Genomic DNA, 19,725 nt, shown 5'->3' on the forward strand with positions numbered 1-19,725 from the left:
CCAAATTTAAACCTCAAGGTTCAGCAATCCCCACTGCTATCAGGTTCTTGAAATGATCTGAAAAGCTCCACGCTGCACCTGCTAAACTTGAACGCCAACCCCTCCCCACAACTTCATTATTCTAGGTTCTGCCCCCTTCCTTTCAAGTCCGGTGAAATGTCGACTGCTTCTTCGTTTCAATAGATGCTACCTGACCTGCTGAGTCCTTCCAGCATTTTGTGTCGCTCTGGATTTCCAGCGCCTTCAGAATCTCGTGGTTTACATTTCTTTAGACTATTTCTCCCCCCTCAACGTGTTTTTGGCGTCATTATGTTTGCAAACGTGTAACATACGTATAATTAAGTTTGCATATATTGTAAAGATCATGTCTAACATAAGCTGTTGCAAAGGAGGCCGGTTTTACGTTACTGCTGACATGTTCCTGCTCAGTATCAGAACGATGGGTTCATGCACATGGTGTATGTACTAGGCTGAGGAAGGGTCGCGGCCCAAAAGGTCGATGTACTCTTTTCCATAAATGCTGCCTGGTCTGCTGAGTTCCTTCAGCATTTTGTGTGTGTTGAATGGTGCAAACTTGTAGCTTTGCACCATTTTGGATAGACGTGGACTGATTAAGGATGGTCAGCGTAGCTTCGTGCGTGGTAGGTCATGTCGAATCAATCTTTTCAAGGAAGGTAACAGGAAAGTTGATGAAGACAAGGCAGTGGATGTTGCCTACATACACTTTAGCAAAGCCTTTGGCAGGATTCTACATGGGAGGTTGGTCACAATGGTCCCATTACTCATCATTCAAGATAAGGTAGTAAATTGAATTAGACGTTGGGTATGTGGAAGCCAGAGAGTGGTAGTAGAGGGTTACCTCTCTGACTGGAGGCCTGTGACTAGTGTAGTGCCACAGGGATCAGTGCTGGGTCTGTTGTTCTTTGTCACCTATGTCAATGTTCTGGATGATATGGTTAACTGAATCAGCAAATTTGCAGAATGCACCAAGATTGGGAGCATTGCGGACGAGGAAAGCCATTGTGGCTTGCGGATGGAATTTAATGCAGGCAAGTGCAAGATATTACACTTTGATAGGACCAACCAGTGTAGGTCTTACAAAGTGAATTTTGGAGAGCAATGAGGAAACATTGAGGGGTGTGGTTGAACAAAGGGACCTGGGACACAGGTCCATAATTCATTGAAAATGGCATTACAGAGATAGGGCCATAAAGAAAGCTTTTTGGCACATTGGACTTCATAAATCAATGTATTGAGTACAAGATATAAGTTGTTACTTTGAAGTTACATAAGACATTGGTGAAGCCTAATTTGGAATATTGTGTGCTTTGGTCACCTACCTACAGGAAAGATGTAAATAAAAGTTGAAAGAGTAGAGAAATTGTACAAGGATGTTATCAGGTCTGAGTTATAAGGAAATCTTGAATAGGTTATGACCTTATTTTTTGGAACGTAGATGATTGAGATTTGATAGAGGTATTCAAAATTGAGGGTAAATGCAAGCAGGCATTTGGGTGGGACTACAGTTAGAGGTTACGGGTTAATGGTCAAAGGTAAAGTTTAAGGGGAACATGAAGGGAGATTTCTTCACTCAGAGGGTAGTGAGTATGAAACAAGCTACAGCACAAGTGGTGCATGCAAGCTTGATCAACATTTAAGAGAAGTTTGGATAGGCACATGGATGGTAGGGGTATTGAGGGCCTCCATGGTCCCATCCCAGTGCAGGTTGATGGGAGTAGGCAGTTTAAATAGCTTGGCATGGACTAGATGGGCCAAAGGGCCTGTTTCTGTGCTATACTTTTCTATGACTAAAAACCCAAATTAAAATCCTGCTTCAGTTGAAGAATTTGCTAATATGGTACCACAGACATTGATTGGCCTGGTGTAACCTACCCTAGTGTAAATTGCAGTGGTGTCTGCTTCAGGCTTGTACTTAGATTAATGAACACCACCTCTCACCTGTTAGGACACAGTATGTTCATGGGAAATACATTGTTCATTCAATACTCATGGAGAAGAAACCTCAGGAAAAATCTGGAGCTGGAGTTGCTAAGGCAGTCCAATGTTGACTGCAACTGCTGCCAAATTGGTTCAGTCTCTGCAGTTCCTTTGGGTTCATCAGAAGCATGAGAGGGAGCTTGCTGTGCGGGCAACAGCTTGCTTTCCGTATTGTACTGGCCTGGCTTGCTTTATCGATTGACGTAAGACAGTGTGATCAACCCCAACTAATGAAGGACCTCTCTTTCAATACAAGTCCAGGAAACGCCAGAAACAGTCATCAATGTACTTGGAATGACTTGTGGGGGAATGAAGAGGAGTGAAAATGTTTGACGATAATAAAATTGGTCAGTGAGCAGAATGCAAGTTCAGAAACTGGTAGAGTATGGGCAATAAAAAAAAAGTTGAAATGGTGAACAACAGGAATTCTGCAGATGCTGGAAATTCAAGCAACACACATCAAAGTTGCTGGTGAACGCAGCATCTCTAGGAAGAGGTGCAGTCGACGTTTCAGGCCGAGACCCTTCGTCAATGGTGAATGTTGTCTGTTAGCACAGGTAGCATGGCTCACTTATGGATTACCTCCAGATCATCCTTGGACTGTGTTGGTCACTATGCTTCAATGTACGTATGACAAATAAAGCTAATCTCTAAATCTGCGGGTAAAACACTGGAAGGGAAGGTCCGTTTGGATCAAGAATCCTGCCAAAGTATTTACTCTAGGGTGAAGAATCATGCAAAATAAATGGGCACAAGACACCTAGGCCAAGAGCTGGGTTTTCACAGGGGTGTTTTTTTTCCTGACGAGGAATGATTGCTTGGGATCAAGAGCACAAGTGTCAGCACAACATGGGCTTAGACACAGTAACAGGAAAGCGATGGTGAAGGAGGATCAGGAGAAACAGTTTTCACATGTAATTTCTACAAGTTTACAATTCCTTATATCTGAAGGAAAGTACTGAAAGAGACGTTGAAATTTGGGATATGGTGAAGGATAAAGCGGACCTGTGGACTATGACAATGGTGAGATGGTCACTGAATGCGCACTCAAAAGTGGAAGCAGCTGCTGGAGCCAACAAGGATGATTTGAACAGACCTGGATCATGGGTACGTGGTGGACTTTTAACTGGAGTCAGAGGCATTTGTTCAGGGAAAGACGCGACTGTTGGAAATTTGCCAAACACCTTATCAAAGGCAAGGAAAATAGAAACCAAATTCTGAGATTTCTTCTAGGTTAATTTGTCTTATTCTGAAGGGCTACTGACCCAAAACAACTGTTACTGCTGAACTTACTAAGTGCTTCCAGCTTCTGTTTACATTTTCAGAATCTTCATGTGGCACGGCCAAAGATAGGTGCTAGAACCTCTACTGTTTACAATTGATATGAAAGATTTAGATAAGCTTATAGTCGGTAAATTTACTGGTAACCCTACACCTTGTTCTAGGTCATTATAGCCGGGGGTGTTAAAGGGGACAGGTCTGCACTATCTATTAAATGTTCACAATTACATATGCCTCAAATAGCCTCTGACAACCAAGTCCAGGCCTTCAGGTGTGGCTTAGCTATTAAGACTGACCGAAGGGGCAAGGGCAGGTTACTAATGCCCTAAAACCAGTTACTTCAGGCAGATGAAGCTCGTCAGCAAACCTATAAGGAAAACTAATCTCAAATACTCACCTGTGACAATCCTACCTTGAGTTCAACACTGACTTGCAAATCCTGTGAAGCTGCTGTTACCAAACAGTATGGGTTCCTTTGGGCTCATCAGATGCTGCTTACTGGGCAACAACTTGCCCTCCACATTCTACAGCCCTGGCTTGTGCATTGCATCTAGACAGCTAGGATGCAACACCCATGTCAATCCTGACAGGCCTCACTAATCATGTTTCTTTGTATTTACTGTGAATACCTGCAAGAAAATGAATCTCAAGATAGTGTATGGTGACGTATGTACTTCGATTATAAATTTACTTTGAACTAATGGAGTATAATGTGGGAAAATTGGAAATTTTCATTCTTAGAAGAGTAGAAACTTTTTATCTAAATGGAGCCTTAAGATGCAGAGGGATCTGCATGTATTAATGCACAACTCACAAAAGGCTAGAAAAATAATTAAGCTAACGATATTAATGCTTATTGCAAAGGGAGCTGACCACAAAATGGGAGGATATGTTTCAGTCATTATTGAGATTGGAGTGGTGTACAACAATGATGTCCTCATTTGAGGAGAAATGTTAATGTGTTGGAAACAATTCAAAGGTGGTTTATGAATCTGATACCTGGAGAGGGCTTGTTATCTCTAGGCTATACGCAAAAAATGCTGATGAACGCAGCAGGCCCAGGCAGCATCTATAGAAAGAGGTACAGACGACGTTTCAGGTCCTGACGATAGTTGCTGTCTGGCCTGCTGCATTCCACCAGCATTTTTTGTGTGTGTTGCTTGAATTTCCAGCATCTGCAGATTTCCTCATGTTTGCGCATCTCTAGGCTAGGCTTGTTCAGAAGCAGCAAGAGCTAATGCAATTGAAATGCAAGAGATACCTTTACAGGGTAGAAGTGATGAAGAGGTTTCATTTTGTGAGAGAATCTAGATATCAACTTTGCAGACAAGCAAGAGAGTTGAGTCTTTGGAACTCTCCTCTTATAGGACAGCAATAGCAGAATATTTGAAAAAAAAATTAAGGTAAACTAGAATGGTATCTGATAAGCAACTGGTGAATTATTGTGGAGTTGAGATTACAATGTCTTTTGAATGACCACACAGCTGCTTCCTGCCCTCAATTTGTACATCCATGAGTTCCAACTAAATCTTACAATGAAATTGTGTGCTGGAAAAGTAAATTATTCCGCGGTATGTCTAAAAACTGTAAAAGACAGCTAAACAAGTCTGAATAATCCAAAACAAAACAGGCAGTTACTGAAATACCAGTTTTAATAAATGTCAACTTTTATGGCTTGCTTAGAAGACCAATTTATGTGGGTAAACACCCTTCGACAAATAGAACATTGAGTGGAGATAACCACGAAGCTGGGGGACCTTTTTAATAACAGACATGAGTTGGCAATCCACAGCTTTCTGGTCCTTCTTCCGCTGTTCTGTTAGCTGATATTTCTGTGAAGAGAAAGAGAAAGGACAACGATAAGGCAGGGTGCAGCAATTTCATCACGAACTCTTAGAACAGTAAGGCCCGTAGGAACATTGTATGTGAAGCAGGTGGTGGTCAATGCAAGCTTTACAGATTTCATCTTTCCAAAAGCCCATCAGGTACAAAACCTGCAATTAGTTTCAGCTCCAATTCCGAGAGAACCAAATTAACCCTTCAAGGTGCACCATTTGCAACACCTAGAACTGTGCAAAAAAGCAAAACTACAGTTATTGTCCCTTAGCAAAATGTTAGAAACTGGATTCCTGTGATCAGGGACAGAATATTACATTTTTGATGCATAGATCCTGGAAAACACTTTAATACAATAATTTCCCTTCTAGTAACTGCTGAAGTCAGAAAGAAGTTCAATTAGTGTCACACACTTTTTCTACCATTCACCAGAATGTAATAAAATTCTTTGTACAGTTCCTCAGGACATTGCAAAATTGTTTTTTTAAGTATACATTGAACTGTGATTAGTACTGTAATGCCCACATCAAACAGATAATCCAATTCTTTGGGGATTAAAACATGGTCATTGAGTTACAATCATCAATCCAGAACTAGGAAAAATGATCTTCAACATGTGATGTAGGATTTTTAAGGCAAAATACAGTTCAAATGGGATAATTCTGGTGTGTCAGCTCAGTTCTATGTGTCTGGTTCTGGAACAGGTTATGAGACAACACACGATCCATAAAATGAAAAACACATGAAACAGATTCAGCTTGGATTTATCTCATCAACAAAGTCACAATTTGTCCAGATATTAAAATCATCCTTTTATGCAAAGTGTTGGTTGCTATGAGATCAAGCATTTCAGATTTAGACCTTTTCCAAACCTTGGGTTGAATCTGATTCGCTGTTTGTCAATAATACTACAGTAAGCCTGATAGAAAACAGACCACTGAATGGGTTATGACAATTGTTGCTATTGCAAGCGAAAATTGTGACAAATCATTGTTGAAGTCAACTTTTGACACAGAGTGTAGCTTGCATCCGATGGAAACCATAGAAAGTAGCTGACCCCCATCAATTACAAAACCAATAACTTAAACCCAAATATCCAAGGGTTTTCATATCACACCAAAATGTTCCCACTTCACAGTAAGTTATTTAGTGTTTTCTACATCCAATACATCTGAAATACAGCAATTGATTTAAACATAGCAAACTAGTACATAAAGCAACGTGTTTATCAATAGATAATAACAGATTAAAAAAAACACATGGGGAAGTAATGCTAACCCCAGTACATCTGGATGAATCAGCAGACCTTTTACCAAAAAAAAAGGTCTTGGAGTTTTCCCAGTCTATGGAGGTGCAGATGGGACCTCATTTCATACTTTATTTTCTGAGCTACAGGACCTACTGCCCCTTCAAGCCACACCATCCAGCAATCCCTTTCTTTTAATCCTAGCCCAATAACAGGACAATTTACAATGGCCAATTAACCTACCAATCAGTAGTTCTTTGGAATGAGGGGAAACCCATGCGATCACGGGAAGAATGTACTAACTCCTTACAGCCAGTGGCAGGACCTGGACCCAGATTGCTGATGCCGTAAAGCGTTGTGCTAACCACTACACTACCATGAAAAGATTATTTCCTTTACCAAGCAGCACTGCAGTGGAAAGATAGCCTAGACCTTCGCAATCTTGCTGTAGAAGCAAAATACAATGTCATTGGTGGCAGCTTGTTATATATAAAAAAAACAAGAACCTCAACTTCTCTGCCTCAAGGAAACGCAATGCCAAGGATCTAATAAGCATGTTATCCCTGAAATCTGGTCAACATTCAACTCTAAATTGACGTAATTAAAACATAACCAGAATGTTGTTTCCAGGAGCTGCTTCCGTGTTATTTTACAAAAGCAACGGCACTTAAAAAGGTATGTCATTAGTTGCATTCAGTAAATGGCCCAAAATTATGAAAAGTACAATATAAACATACAACTGTACCTTCATATTCACTGGTGGCCAGGCATTCGACATTACGAACTTCAGCCTGAATTGCCACACAGGATTGAAGGGCAGCAGAGAAATGCAAGTGATTTTTAAGGGGAAAGAAAAGAATCCTTGGTGGAATGACCCTATTTGTAACACTCAGGCAGTAACAACAGCAGAATTGATTACACATCAATAAGCCCTCCAGAGTATGTGTGCCCATAGAGGTCTGACCACATGCAAGCCAATCCAATGGAAGGTCAGTGACTGAAGCATTAATGCAGTTATCACCATAGACACTGCCTAACCTGAGAGTATTTTCAGCATGTGCTATTGCTTTGCTTTCCAAACAGCTAAACAGCAGTGTCAACCATGAAGAGCGAGAGAGAAGGAATCAATAATCCTACATTGGTTCCTACAATTCTTGTTTCAACAATAATTGTTTCCATATACAGTACTGTGCAGAAGTCTAAAAGCACATGCTAAAAAAAATCTGTAAAGTTGCTTTCAAAAATAAATGAAAAATTTCTAAATATCAAAAATGTAGTACAATAAAAAAAACTAAATTAACTTAATATTTGGTGTGAGCACCTTTAAAATTGCATCAACTCTCTTAGGTACACTATTGTGCAGTTCTATACAAGAAAACCAGCCGGAAGGTTGTTCCAAGCACCTTGCCACAGTCCTGCAGACTTTGCTGTCTCTCCAGGGAATCCCAGACAGCCTCAGTGACGTGGAAATCAGGGTCCTTAAGAACGAGTCCATACCATCCATTGCAGAACTCCTTGTACATCCTTTTGCTGAAGATAGTTCTTTATGACCTTGATGCCTCCCTGATGGTATTGCATAATAGGTAAGAATCTGCTTGTCATTCTCAGCTTTCAGAATTCCATTAATTCTGACCAGATCACCAACTCCACTTACAGAAATGTAGCCCCAAACACGCAGGGAAGCTCCACCATGCTTCAGTGCTGGCTGCAGACACTCATTCATGTAGCGTTCTCTAGCCTTCTGGAGACAAACTGCCGCCTTGTATGAGCCAAAAATTTCAAATGTTGACTCGCCAGTCCACAGCACTTTCTGCCATTGTTCAACATACCAGCAGACCTTGTTTTTTTGTGCATAGGCCAGTCTCCTGGCTTTGTTTCCACTTTGAAAAACTCTTCCACGAATACCACTTCTGACAAGACTCCTCAGACAGTAGAGGAGCACACTTGGATTCCAGTGGTTTACTGGAAGTTCAAAGCTGCCAGCAGTGCTGGACTTCCTCCAATTTAGATGGGATGCTTGTTTGATGTACCTCTTGTCTGCTGCAGTTTCCATGGCTGATCACCGCATTTCTGGTCCCCAACCTTGCCTGTTTCTTTGTACTTCAGAAGAACTTGGAACAGCACCACCTTGAAACTCCTGTCTGCCATGAAATTTCTGCTTGGGAGACCTTGCCGATCCAGAACGACCACCTTGTGTCTTGTTGCTATGCTCACTCTTGCTTTGGTGTTAAGAATTGATGATCTGCAGGTTAAACTGTCACATCTGCTACACCCTCATCTTTTACGTTTGGCTGCCCTTCACCCAGTTTGATTCCTTCTACACCCTTTTCTGTTTCAGTTAAACAGTTTAGTTCATTCAGTTATGTCATTGATCATCAGTACGTTTGTAATCTTTGTTTAATCGTGCACCAGGCTATATACCTACAAAGTAATCAAGTTTATATTTGAAAACTGATCTATTACTTAGATAAGTTATTTTATTTAATGAAATGCATAATTTTCCAAGTTTTTTTTTGGAAAATGAATCTTTGGAAATCTAAAATTTGCTCTTTTCTACTGACACATTAATGCAGAAGACAAAAAGTAAATATTTAAATAAATTTTAAACAAAAGAATCTAGTGTGCCTACATACTGAAACAACAGACCAATGTAATGTGCACTGTCACATGGTTACCCTCTCCCCCAGCCATTCTCCTAACCATGTGCAATACTTGGAAATTCTTCTGATCTAATAATAAATGTGGTACAAATCATTAACAGGATTGCAATTAAAAATATTAGCAGTAAAAACTCCAGAATATCAGTAAACTTGCAGTTTCTACCAGATGATAGAATCCAACATGACAGCTGTTGGGCCGACAAGGAGTAACATGGGTTTCAGGATCATTCCCATTTAAAACAACAGAGGGTAATCCAGACTGTGTACTCCATTAGAGATAATTTACCACACTGACTGTTAGGCAAGGAGGAAAAACGGTGCACCAAGAACTGGGCAGGAACAAAAGCCAGCTAATTTTCTCTACCAGGAAAGATTTGTAATGCAGGAAAAAGAATGTAGGTATCTTGGAATTTCATGTAGCGGTCATTAAGTATTAGGACTAACTAGTGGTCACAAGAGCTCAAGTACCACTGGACAGCTCATTTGTTACCTCTTTCTCAGTGTCGAAGATCTCTCCTTCTTGGTGTTTGGGCCTGCGCAGCCTCTTCCTCTTGAAGTAGGAGTCAGTCAGGTGCTTGGGAATTTTCACGGTAGACAGATCGACCTTTGTAGATGTAGCAATGACAAATTTCTGGTGAACTCGTCGCAGTGGAACACGGTTAAGAATCAGAGGGCCTAATACAAAAAATTCAGAATCAGAAATAATTAACAATTAACCTAGAAAAGAAACACAAAGGTCTGTTACTAGCACAACTGCAGAATTAACACTTTTTCCAATAGTCTCAATTCTGTTTAACATGCTGTATCCACAAATGGGATTCTGATTGGATTCTACAATGCCTCGTTCTATGCATAAATTGCCATGGTAATAGTCAAGGAGAAACATTTATCAAATGCTTTCATTGCAGCAAAATGTCTTGAGGTGCTTTATGAGAACACTGACAAAATTTGACAATTCTCACTGGAAACAGGGCAGACAGATGCTCGGAGGAGGAGAGAGAGTAAGTGCTGAAATTTAGAGTGTGAATTGGAGGTCCAAGGCATACAATTAGATCTCTGGCATGTAGAATAAGTAGTGCAGGTTGTTAACTGAAGTTGTTACGGAAGAGTAAAGTACTATAACAGCAAATGCTTAGCTGAAATCTGTTGTAAATCAACCAACGGGGGACAATGGATAAACAGTCAGCAGTGCCTTGGTTGACGGAAAAAAAGGGGCCAGCCAGGAGTAATGTTGATTATTTCAGTGAATGAGGTGCAGTAAAGATCAGTTATCAGTACTTCAATGCTGTCTGCATGAATCACTCAGCATCACGATTGCATCTCAGCCCAGGGACAGGTAAAGGAACGAAGGTGATGGCTAGAAACCAAAAGGCAGTCTTACGATATTTAATTGCACGAAATTTCAACTCATTGAATACTGAATTTCAAAGAATTAGGGTGCAGGGTGGAGTGCGGAGAGATCAGATCTGGTAGGTTTCAGTGGGTGAAATTGTATTTTTGCAACACTTGAAATCTGAAACAGGGAAACAATAGTACAAAAATACCATTTTACTGACTATTGCAGTAATAGGTTTCAAGTTGTTCAAGAAATCCTTTCCAAGACACTTGTATGTTTGAATGCAAGTTACAATTATAAATACGAATGCAAACAAATTTCCCAGTTAGAAATGCCAGATGCAGTACGCTCCCAGTTATTTTTATTTCACAACTGCCAATTCCATTAAGTCCTTTCTCCAACAGAACAAACTTGTGATAATTCCACTAAAGGAATTGTACTCACCAGAGACCAGCAGCAAGCCACTGTCGAGCTGCTTCAGGAAAACTACACGCTGCAAAGTAAACAAAAACAATCAGTCTACAAAAATCATTGTCCAGAAACATTTTCTTAAATTATCCTCATGCCAAAATGGGAAAAATACGCATCAACATTTCCCAGTCATTTTTTAAATCTCATTTCAGACCCCAGCAGGGCTACAACTACTTTTATTCATTGATAAATTTGCAGCCTCTACCTTACACCTATGGCGACCAGTCAGCAGGATAAGAACTGTTCCTGGAGTGATGGATTTTCGCAGACGTCTTTTGTGCTGGCTGAAAGGCTTGTTACCATGGCTGAGCCTTTTGCGGGGAACATCTTCAGTGGGATAATACCGTGGCTGGAAATGACAAAACAAAGATACACAACATTAAAGACAACACATATTTATATCACACAAAATCTTTATACCCAAACCCAACCCAATCTGCACTGACATTACACATACCAATGAGGATTGTAACACAGCAAGAAACATTGCAATTATTATAATAAAATATTTGAAGTGTAACCACCATCACAATAAATAGCAGGTAATTAATAAAATTCAGAGACTGTGGACTGAACACAATCATAAGATTAACTAAGTTATTATTGCAAGCGACAGGGTGAAAACACCACAGCCAAACTCTCATTTTCTTATGCAGCACTTTCCAAGTCATTATTTCATCTCAGAGCTCAAAGAAATTGAGTAATCGTTACACCACATCTCTCATGGAAAGAAATCACCTGGTGCTGCAAAAATTCTCAGCCTTATATGGAGACCTTACCTTAATCTGGTTCGAAACAAAATGAACAAGGTGTGAGCTCCCCTGCTCCAGAGTCCACCCATCTGTCCTTTCATGTATTTATTTATTTGGAGATATGGCACGAACAGACCCCTCTCGCGCAATGAGCCACACCACCCAGCGACCTAACTTAATCACAGGACAATTTACGATCTACTAACTGGTCTGCCTTTGCACTGTGGGAGGAGGAAGCCCGCATGGCCTGCATGGGGAGAATGTAGAGATGGCACCGGAATTGAACTCCTAACTCTGGAACACCTTTCTTACCATCTTACGGATTTTGACAACTCGAGTACCACCATTCTTGTCTCCCCCAACAGGTTTGGTGATGGTGAAGGGCTTCTTTTCCTTCAACTTCTTTTCAACCTGAAAAGGAAATGAAACAACCCTTTAGGCTTCATCACAAAACCAAGAGAAACACCTGGAGCACCTTCAGATCCTCTTTGCTTACCTTGGTTTCAGGAGCCTTGTATTTGCGCTTGTACATGGCCCTTCTGGCAAACATGGCAGAGCGAGAATATCTGCCAATGCCCCTGGCCAGCACAGGGTTGCGGCTACAATGGCGACGAGGTTTCTTCTGTTCCTTCTTCTCGTCTGTCACTGGCTCCTTTTTCTCCCCCGCTGCCGGCTCCTTTGTTTCCCCTGCCATCTATCAAAAAGATTTACAGGCCTTAGAACAATATGAAATCCAGTTCTCCTGGTAAAACAACAGGACCCAGCTTATATTGAAGTTTTTGCTTCCAACATGCAAATTACAGCCTATTTAAACCTTGGACATCTAAGACCATACACATTACAACCCAGACAATTGAGTAACCAGTTACCACCTGCTTGAGAAACTAATTTAATTGTTTAAAACGACACAAAACTCAACAGGCTTAGACTGCTGGTTCTGTCACTGCTCTGCTCACTTCTAGAAGTCCAACACATTACCCATCCTTGCAGTGAAGATCACCAAGTGAGTTCTCATCTTACTCCAAAAGAGTATTCAATCGGCTCTGCCATTCCACCATCATGGCCGATTTACTATCCCTCTCACTCTCCCACCTCCCCCATCACCTTTGAACCCAAATCAGGAACCTATCAATCTCCAGTTTAAATTATATTGCACAACTTGGCATCCACCACCATCTGTGGCAATGAATTCCACAGATTCACCACCTCCTGCTGAAAGAAATCCCTCCTCATCCCTGTTCTAAATGGCCTTTCCTCCACCCTGAGGCTGTGTCCTCTAGTCCGAGACTCCTCCACCATAGGAAATATCCTCTCCACAACCACTGTCTAGGCCTTTCAACATCTGATAGGTTTCAATGAGACCCCCCCCCCCATTCTTCTAGACTGTAACGACTACAGGCTCAGCGCTATCAAGTGCTCAACTGATCCCTGGGATAATTCTCATGAACTTCCTCTGGACCATCTCCAATAGCAGCACCTTTTCTTGGATAAGGGGCCCCAGACACTGCTCACAATACTCCCAATGAAGTCCAATCAATGTCTTGTAAAGCCTCCGTGTTTTTTTTATGTACCGGTCCTCTCCAAATGAATGCCAAAACTGCACCTGCCTTCCTCACCACCGATTCAACCTGGGTCAGCCAGCCTTTAGGGAATCCTGCACAAGGGCTCCCAAGTCCCTTTGCACCTCCTTGTATAACAGCAAATAAAATGCAAGATGCCCATCACGGTGCTAACAAATTCCTCACGCAGATTAATATTCACGGAGGCAGCGAGGCATTTATTCGCCAATGGAAGTGGAAATGTGTCACTAAGCCGGGACAAGATTTTATTTGGATGAAATGGCTCACGCAAGAGGCAGCCGATGCTGGAAATCCGGAGCAGCACACATACACACACAGGTGGAGGAACTCGGGCGGCTTTTACAGGGAAATGGACAGGAGACGTTTCGGGACGTGACCCTTTACCAGTGCCGGTAAGGGTCTCGGCCCGGAGAGTCGGCGGGGAATTTCTCTCCACCGATGCCGCTTGACGTGCTGAGTTCCTCCGGGGTTCTGTGTGTTGCACGGGACAAACCAGTTCCGCGGTTGTTGAGCCAACAGCGGCGGCTGTAACTAACCCAGCCGCGGCCATCACCGGGAGAAACTAACAGCGCCAGGCCCGAACTCCGCTGACCCGGAGGTCCCGACTGCCGGCCCGCCATCCCCGCAACTCCACTCCCTCACAGGCAAGGCAGGTGGTCCAGTCTCGACTGTCCCCGCCGACACGTTCCGCCTCGATACCGCGTCCACAAGCGGCATTACCCGGCTCTTCCCTCAGGTCCCATCGAGCTCCAACAAAAAGCTCCACAAACAGCAACTTAAATCCGCCTCTACAAGAAATACCGGTTGATCCCGGTAGGTGACATCTTGGGGAGTGCTATTCGTGCGTCAGTTGCCTCCAACAAAGCCACCCCGGCCCGATGGCGCCCGATAGCCAGCCAACCCGCCCCACAAGTAACGCCGCCATTCTTACCTTAACGCCGAAAGGAAGGGCCTAACATCCGGGCCACCGGGGTATAACCTCGCCTCGTTGCGTCACGCTACATCCGGCAGGGACCTGCAAGGCACTTTGGGAATAGTAGTCTACCACCTGCATTCCCTCTGATAGCATCATGGTACATCTGGTAAAGACCTGCAAGCACTTTGTGACTCGTGGTTGTACCTCCTGCACTTACAGCAAATTATTTACTTATTTTAGACTTGGCAACAAAAATATTTATTCTCCATTATTTACTCAGAGCATAGCGCGTAGCAAAGGAGCCCGCTAGCGTAAACTACATAAAGTTAGATTTATATAACTGCTTGTCATCTTCACTGCTGCTGCAACAAGCTAATTTTGGAGGCTTTTATACCCTGGGTATCTATGCCCATGTCAATAAACGTGACTCGAGCATGTGATCTAATCCCATCTGTCTGCATCCCTTTTTTCCCTGCCAATTTGGATGGCCAAGGGACTTCTAAAGTTAAAAGTGCTTTTGTTATCAAGAACTGTACACTATACTGTATTCAACCCTGAGATTTTTCTCCTTACAGGCAGCCACAAAACAAAGAAACCCAAAAGAACCTACTAAAAAAAAGACTGTCAAATACTCAATGTGCAGAAAAATAACAAATCATGCAAACAACAAAAGCGAGCAAATAACTTCATGAAAGCCACAAAGCCAGTCATCACTGCAGGATGATTCAGGATCCGAGATTCAGGATGGCTTGTTTCCACCCCAGTGGGTTCTGAGGCCAATTAGTGACTCACATTGTCTTACGGATGGGGCAAGTGGTAGCTGATGAGACAGTGGGTGAATAGTTTTTTGAGGTAGTCCACTCTTATTGCCTTCTGTAACTCCTGAGTATGATTTAAGGTTCACAATGCCATCATGAAAGCTCCTTCTCCACTTTGGAACGTAACACTTTACGGGCACTCCAGCCCACGAAGTGTCGAACTTTTAACCGACACAGTGATCCATCCATTTTTCAATATGAATCGAGATTGATCGATTACTCGAGAGTCAAAGACTCGAGGGACCTGGGACTGCTCAGGACATATGTGATGACGCAGAAAATCAGTCATGATCTTGTTGAATGGCGGAGCAGGCTTGAGGGGCTAAATGATCGACTTATCACACCACAAAACAACTTCTTCCCTTAACCATTCCAGAGTTGTGTTAATTTCCAACAAGGCATGGATGTGTGAGTGTTTACACAGAGGCATGCATTCACATTTATACATAGAGTCACAGTCACAAAGAGATAGCGAGGCAGTGGTGTAGCCTCAGTTGTAGTGAGGACCAGGACTTGCCTGCTACTGCAGTCCAGACGAGGAGTTACCAGAGACGGTGTAGTGTGGCATCCATGCTCAGTTGGGGGTTGGTCTCTCCAGTTGGTGCTGCCCTCCAGTGCTTGATCGGTGGAGTAGCAGGCGGGATTGCGTGTGCCTGAGCACTCCAAAGAACTGTATCATCCATTTGCAGGACATGCTGCTCAAGGACTTGGGCTCTGTATGTTGTGGGGTTTTTTTTCATCACTTTTTTTGGTTCACTATTTTGAATGTGCTGTGTAGGTTTTGCACTTTGGCCCCAAAGGAATATTGTTTAATTCAGCTGTAATGATGTAATAATGTAGTGATAATTCAACCTGGAATTTGATTTGATTTAGGCATAACAATTCAGACACAACCTTTTGGGTGCCAAAGCAGTGCGCTACTTGCTGTAAAACAAATGTCACGAGCAACCTCAGATATTTTTTTGCTTACCTTGGTTTGAAGAGACTTGTACTATCCTCCTGTGACAGAATTTGGGATTTACTAGGCAGTCTGGGTGCAAGTTGTGAAGGAGGGCTGTACTTTACCAAGTACTTGATTTTGTTCGGGACTTCTAGAGGCTAAAGTAGGCCACAGTAATCAAAGTTCCAGGAATATTAGGATGAAAGTATTAGATGAAATTAGTGGAGACCCTTCATCCCAGGAGGGGGAAGAAGATGGCGGCGTGACGACAGTGCGTGCGGCCTCTCCGGTGATGAATATCTGTTATTTGTCAAGTAGGGGACTGTGCACAATCCTGATTTGATGGAGACAGACGTGGCAGCACAGCGGAACATCTGGAAAACTTCTGAAATGTCTGCTTTGCTACTGTGTGGTAACCGGAATCTCCGGAGCTGAAGGCCCCGAAATCCTCGGCTTTGCATGTTTCAGCGGCCGGGGGAAGGTCGAAGGCGCTCGGCAGAGGATGGCGCTCGGGAGGCTGTATCGGAGAGGCTAGTCGGAAGCTCGAAGTTGTCAGATGGATGGACTCAGTGTCGGCTGCTTCCAAGGTATCGGCAAGTTGACGGTGCCTGGAGGTTTATGGCAGGGAATTTCTCCCTCTTGCCGCCTGCTATCGGGGACTCGGGGACTTTGAGACTTTTTTTTACTGTGCCTATGGACTGTTCTTCATCAAATTATGGTATTGTTTTGCACTGCTGTAACTATATGTTATAATTATGTGGTTCTGTCAGTGTTAGTCTTTGGTCTGTCTTGTTTTTTGTGATATCACTCTGGAGAAACATTGTATCATTTCTTAATGCACGCATGCATTTCTAAATGACAATAAAAGAGGACTGAGTGTTCTCATAATCTAATCTAATCTTAGTCAAAAGCCTTAAACAAAACTAATCTTATTGGAAATCAGCTTTAAGGCCAACAATAGGAAAATACAATATTGTGAAAACAAAGATGAGCATTTTGAAAGTTGTGTGCTGCTTAGCATAGATGTTTAATACCGGTGAGTGAATAGAAGTGTGAGTAAGGATACAGGTAGAAAGGTATTGGATGTGATTTTAAAGTTCTCAAAACTAACTGAGTTCACTCAAAATGCTGCTAACAGTCATAAAATTTGGGTGGCGGGGTGGAGGTACATCTCTACCAAAGGAGGTGTAAGGCACTCCTTCCCTCTGCTAGCCTGCAGGTCACCCTTGGGCAAGGTGTAGCACCTGCTTAGCACCCCGATCAGGGCCACTTAAAGTCATGGGGGCAGGTGGTGGATGGTTTTAAGAGCAGCTGGTACATAGATAGATAGATACTTTATTCCAAGGGAAATTAAAGTGTCACAGTAGCATTACCAATGCACAGATATACAAATATTAGAAGATAAGTAAAAATAAAAACAAGTTAACTTAGAAATAAGATGTACAAGATTTACAAATCAAAGATTACAAGATCGCTCCTGGCTATGGGTTCACTCATTATAGAGCCTGATGGCCAAAGGTAAGAATTACCTCATGTAGCACTGTTTGGAGCATCACAGTTGTGTTAAAGTCCTGGTTCTGCGACACCTGATGTCATGCAGATAATCTCTGAAGAGTATTGATAATGTCTGGGGTCACCTGTCTTGTAAAGACACTGCCCAGAAGAAGACAATGGCAAACCACTTCTGTAGAAAAATTTGCCAAGAACAATCATGGTCATGGTCATGGGTCACCCACGTCATACGACACGGCACATAATGAAGACGATGAGTCATAAAATTAAGCTTATTCTAGAAACTAACTGCTATTTATATTTAATACTTTCTTTGGGACTAAGGTATGTGAGCACTTACATAGCTTTCTCAGCCACAGCATACAAAGGCTATTTCCATCTTTGGTATTTCTATTTTCCCCTTTCAGGGTTCTTTTGAGGACCCTGACCTGGAGTTACACGCTGACTACGGTTCTTTGCGGAAATGGGACCTGCTCTCGGGGTTTCACAACCAGCTGTTGTCGTTCGGCTCGGCCTAAGAGTCTGGCTCAGATTCGGAAGCCTAGGATCTCTGGGCTCTGGGGTTCTAACATTTAACTGTCGTTCATTCTTTGGGACACTCCTCTGTTTTCGTGGATGGTTGCGAAGAGAAAGTATTTCAGGATGTATGTTGTATACATTGCTCTGACATTAAATGTACTTTTGAATATGTCCTCCTTATAAATATGTTCTGCCTTTTGATCGCTCTTCTACCAAGGAGGGGAGATGCTTTTTGATTGCTCGAGGGCTCACTCTGCTACCAGCGAGGGGAGACAGCCTTTTGATCGCTGGTGGGATCGCTCTGCTACAGGGAGGGAAAGGCCTGCCGATGTAATGGAGAATGTTACTCAGGTTTTGGATATGGACTTGGAACTATAGACTTTCTTTTCAGACTTATAGTTTTTTTTACACTTGGTGTTTTTCGCCTGATCTTTCTCGTTTTTTTGTGTGCAGGGGAAGGTGAGTGGGAGTTGGAGGTTGATATGTGTGTTTCGGTTTTGTTCGGGGAGGAGGGATTTGGGGGGGGCTTGATGATCGTGCTGCAATCCTTTTCTTTCTTGGTTTTTCAGCTATGAGGAGAAGAAGAATTTCAGGGTTCTATACTTTGATAATAAATTAACCTTTGAACCTTAAGTGTTGGCTTTTTTTATATCAGTGGATTTGGATGTACAGTTCTAAATTTGAGGACAATATCAAATCAGGGTGTATAGTTAAGCAGGGAAAGGGAGTGGTAAAATAGACAAGGACAGGAATGACTTTGTCTTCTGTGCGGATACTTGACAAATTAATTGAAATCTCGATGAAAATGAGGTGATGCATTTTAGAGGGAAAATCAGAATCAGGTTTAATATCACCGGCATATGTTGTGAAATCTGTCAACTTTGTGGCAGCAGTACAAAGCAACACATAATAGGAAAAAGACTAAGTTACAGTAAGTATATATATTAAAGTAGTTAAATAAGTAGAGAAAAAAAAATAAAAGAGCAGTGAGGTAGTGTTCATGGTTCAATGTCCATTCAGAAATCCGATGGCAAAGGGGAAGAAGCTGTTCCTGAATTGTTGAGTGTGTGTCTTCAGGCTCCTGTACCTCCTCCCTGATGGTAGCAATGAGAACGAGGCATGTCCTGAGTGATAGGGGTCCTTAATGATGGATGTTGCCTTTTTGAGGCACTGCTCCTTAAAGAAACCTTAGATACGAGGGCCAGTGCCCATGATGGAGCTGACTAATTTTACAACTCTCTGCAGCTTATTTCGATCCTGTGCAGACAGTGATGAGAGTCTGGAACCTTGCAAGAATTTGCAGCATTCTCAAACTATATGTGGGGGAAGGGTGGGAAGATGAAGAAAAAAAAGAATAAAAGCAATCAAAGATGCGTATTTGTTGTTTGGAATTATGTCATGTTCAGAACGGATTGTGTCACCTGCAAATATCAGAACTGATTCCCATTTTCCAAATAGCTCCAACATGTCCTTCTGTTACAGTATATGGAAACTGATGCAACAGACTTTTAACACCATAAATCGGCAAGTTGCTTTGTTATGTCTCCCCTCTCGCTGTGAAATGGGGACACCTCTTTTTCCCTAATGTGGGAGAAAGAGGGCCTATGGTATGTTGAATTACTGGGTGAATGAGTAGACTTTGGGGTACTGCAAGTCTGTATCTTTACTGATGCTTTGCTGCACACTTGAGTGCTTGGTGGAGGTGCAGATAGTTTTTTGCTGGTGGGGAAAGGGGGTCGTCACTTTGTTGCTGCTTATGTGTGGGGGGAGCTGGGGGGTCTTCAGGGTTCTAACATTTAACTGTCATTCATTCTTTGGGGTACTTCTCTGTTTTTGTGGATGTTTGCTAACAAAAAGAAC

At 42.4% G+C, this 19,725-nt stretch overlaps 1 protein-coding gene across 1 annotated transcript; it reads right to left on the bottom strand.

The window, feature by feature from the left end:
• Positions 1–4,913: 4,913 nt before the first annotated feature.
• On the bottom strand, positions 4,914–12,303 carry rpl6 (ribosomal protein L6). Its single transcript, XM_072247751.1, has 6 exons — positions 12,077–12,303; positions 11,893–11,991; positions 11,034–11,177; positions 10,802–10,850; positions 9,512–9,696; positions 4,914–5,111 (listed from the first exon to the last, which is right to left on the bottom strand). Exons 1-6 carry the CDS (start codon positions 12,272–12,274, stop codon positions 4,959–4,961), a joined length of 828 nt encoding a protein of 275 aa, XP_072103852.1. The 5' UTR covers positions 12,275–12,303; the 3' UTR covers positions 4,914–4,958.
• Positions 12,304–19,725: the final 7,422 nt, after the last annotated feature.

Source organism: Mobula birostris, chromosome 31 (assembly GCF_030028105.1).
Source record: "Mobula birostris isolate sMobBir1 chromosome 31, sMobBir1.hap1, whole genome shotgun sequence".
Classification (NCBI taxonomy): Eukaryota; Metazoa; Chordata; class Chondrichthyes; order Myliobatiformes; family Myliobatidae; genus Mobula; species Mobula birostris.